General features: G+C 41.0%; 1 protein-coding gene across 1 annotated transcript; it reads left to right on the top strand.

The window, feature by feature from the left end:
* LOC133298319 (F-box protein At5g07670) lies at window positions 1-2,332 on the top strand. Its single transcript, XM_061497584.1, has 2 exons — window positions 1-1,263; window positions 1,765-2,332. Exons 1-2 carry the CDS (start codon window positions 74-76, stop codon window positions 2,030-2,032), a joined length of 1,458 nt encoding a protein of 485 aa, XP_061353568.1. The 5' UTR covers window positions 1-73; the 3' UTR covers window positions 2,033-2,332.

The raw sequence follows: 2,332 nt of genomic DNA, 5'->3' as shown, positions 1-2,332 counted from the left end.
CACAACATAGAGAGAGATACACAGAAGAGAACACAACGCTCCAGAACAACAATATCAAAGCCAGTGACGAACGATGTCGTTTCCCTCTGAGAATCAGAACCCTAACCCTAATTCTCCATTGAAGAAGAGAACACTGAGGTGGTCGGATATCTGGCTCAAGCACACGAAATCGAAACCCCTGAACGATGTGGTTGTGGCGGCAATGAAGCTTCACTCGCTCTCTCCTCGGTCTCAGAAAGCGAACCCCTTAATCTCCAATTTGTCCATCATTGACCGAACTCTTCTATTGTCTGATGAGCTTCTTCTCAAAATCCTCACCAAGCTTCCAGATTCTCCTCAGAGGAACTCAAACTCCCTTGTTTGCAAGCGCTGGCTCAATCTCCAGGGTCGCCTCGTTCGCTCCATCAGGATCCTCGACTTTAACTTCCTCTTATCTGGTAGGTTGATTCATAGATTCCCCAATCTCAACCATGTTGATTTGGTTTCTGGGTCTTTGATTTCGCCCTCAAGTTCAGCAATTTTGTTGAGTAACCGCGTTTTGTCCATGAATATTGATTCTGGGTCTTCCCCAAATTGGTGTTTTTGTGAGGAAAATATGCTCCCTTTTGAGGTTATTGATAATGGGCTCAGTGCACTCGCTAGTGGGTGCCCCAATTTGCGTAGGCTCCAGGTTATTGGTGCCAGCGAGATGGGTTTGCTCAGTGTGGCTGAGGAATGTTCCACCTTGCAAGAATTGGAACTGCAGAGTTGCAGTGACAATGTGCTTCGCGGGATCGCGGCCTGTGGGAATTTGCAGATCTTGAAATTGGTTGGGAATGTTGATGGATTCTACAATTCTGTGGTTTCTGATATTGGGTTAACGATTTTGGCTCAGGGTTGTAAGAGGCTCGTGAAGCTGGAGCTTAGTGGGTGTGAAGGGAGCTTTGATGGGATTAAAGCAATTGGTAAGTGCTGTCAAATGTTGGAGGAGTTGACCTTTTGTGATCATAGGATGGATGATGGGTGGCTAGCTGCACTTGCATTTTGTGAGAATTTGAAGACCTTGAGGTTCCTGTCTTGTAAGAGAATTGATCAGAATCCAGGACTAGATGAGTATTTGGGTTCTTGTCCAGCACTTGAACGGTTGCATTTGCAGAAATGCCAATTGCGGGATAAGAAGAGCATAGCCGCAATGTTTTCTGTATGTAGGGCTACCAGGGAGATTTTTCTTCAGGACTGCTGGGGATTGGATAGTACCATGTTCAATTTTGCAATTATTTGCAGGTAAGGTCCTCCTCTTCTACAATTGCCTTTGGTTGCCCAACCATGCAACCATACCCTAAACTTTTAGCCTAATTGTCCTGGTTAACAATCTATTGAACTTATATTGTGATTTGTATTTTTTATTGGCTAATGTTGAAATTTCTGTAGTCATAATATACGTATAATAATTGTATTCTAGCATCATATATGTCTTGCCAATCTGGTCTGTAGGGAAATCCTATATGTTTATAAAGTGCAAATAATTTTTGGATTCAATGTGGTTGGAGTGGTTCTTTTCTGTTAGATTATTGTGAAATTTTCCTTTCACACCTTCAGTTCTGGATTAACTAATATATTTAAATTTTATGGATGCAACAAATTGACAGTAAACTGAACTGAATAGTTTTAATCTTTTCTGAAGGTAGTTTTACTATTGTAAGTTGACAAGCTATATATGGAAGTGCCTCCAACCAGCTGGAATTATTTGTGAGTAATGTAATGATAGTTGTTGCTCTATTTCAGGCGTGTAAGATTGGTTTACTTAGAAGGATGCTCATTGTTAACAACAGAAGGTTTGGAGTCTGTAATTCATTCCTGGAAGGAGCTTCAGAGCCTTAGAGTAGTCTCGTGTAAGAATATAAAGGATAATGAAATCTCTCCTGCGCTTGCAACCTTATTTACCACGCTCAAGGAGTTGAGATGGAGGCCAAATACCAAATCACTTCTTCAATCAAGTCTTGTGGGGATAAGCATGGGAAAGAAAGGTGGTAAATTTTTCAAAAGGACATGATACATGGCTGAATTTGCCATGCAGTAATCTAAATCTAGGCTATGTCTTAGAAACACATTATTTTCGCTGACATAGTGAGATTGTACCAATGATTATTTTGTACGGTTAACTTAGATGTTGACGGTGGAAGATTGTTCTTTGTTTTCTTCCGTCAGAATAAGGAAGAAACCCAGAGATGTAATTATTTAAAAGTCTAACCCAGTTCACTCCACGTAGAAATTGGGTACACCTTGTTCCTCTGCGTTTTTCTGTTTGACTGGGGGAAACTTTAGTTAAAGTAACCATGCTACGGCTATATGT

The sequence above is a fragment of the Gastrolobium bilobum genome, unplaced genomic scaffold, assembly GCF_033153095.1.
Source record: "Gastrolobium bilobum isolate Gb01-03AN ecotype WA unplaced genomic scaffold, APGP_CSIRO_Gbil_v1 utg3870, whole genome shotgun sequence".
NCBI lineage: Eukaryota > Viridiplantae > Streptophyta > Magnoliopsida > Fabales > Fabaceae > Gastrolobium > Gastrolobium bilobum.
This window is presented reverse-complemented; position numbering and strand designations above follow the sequence as displayed.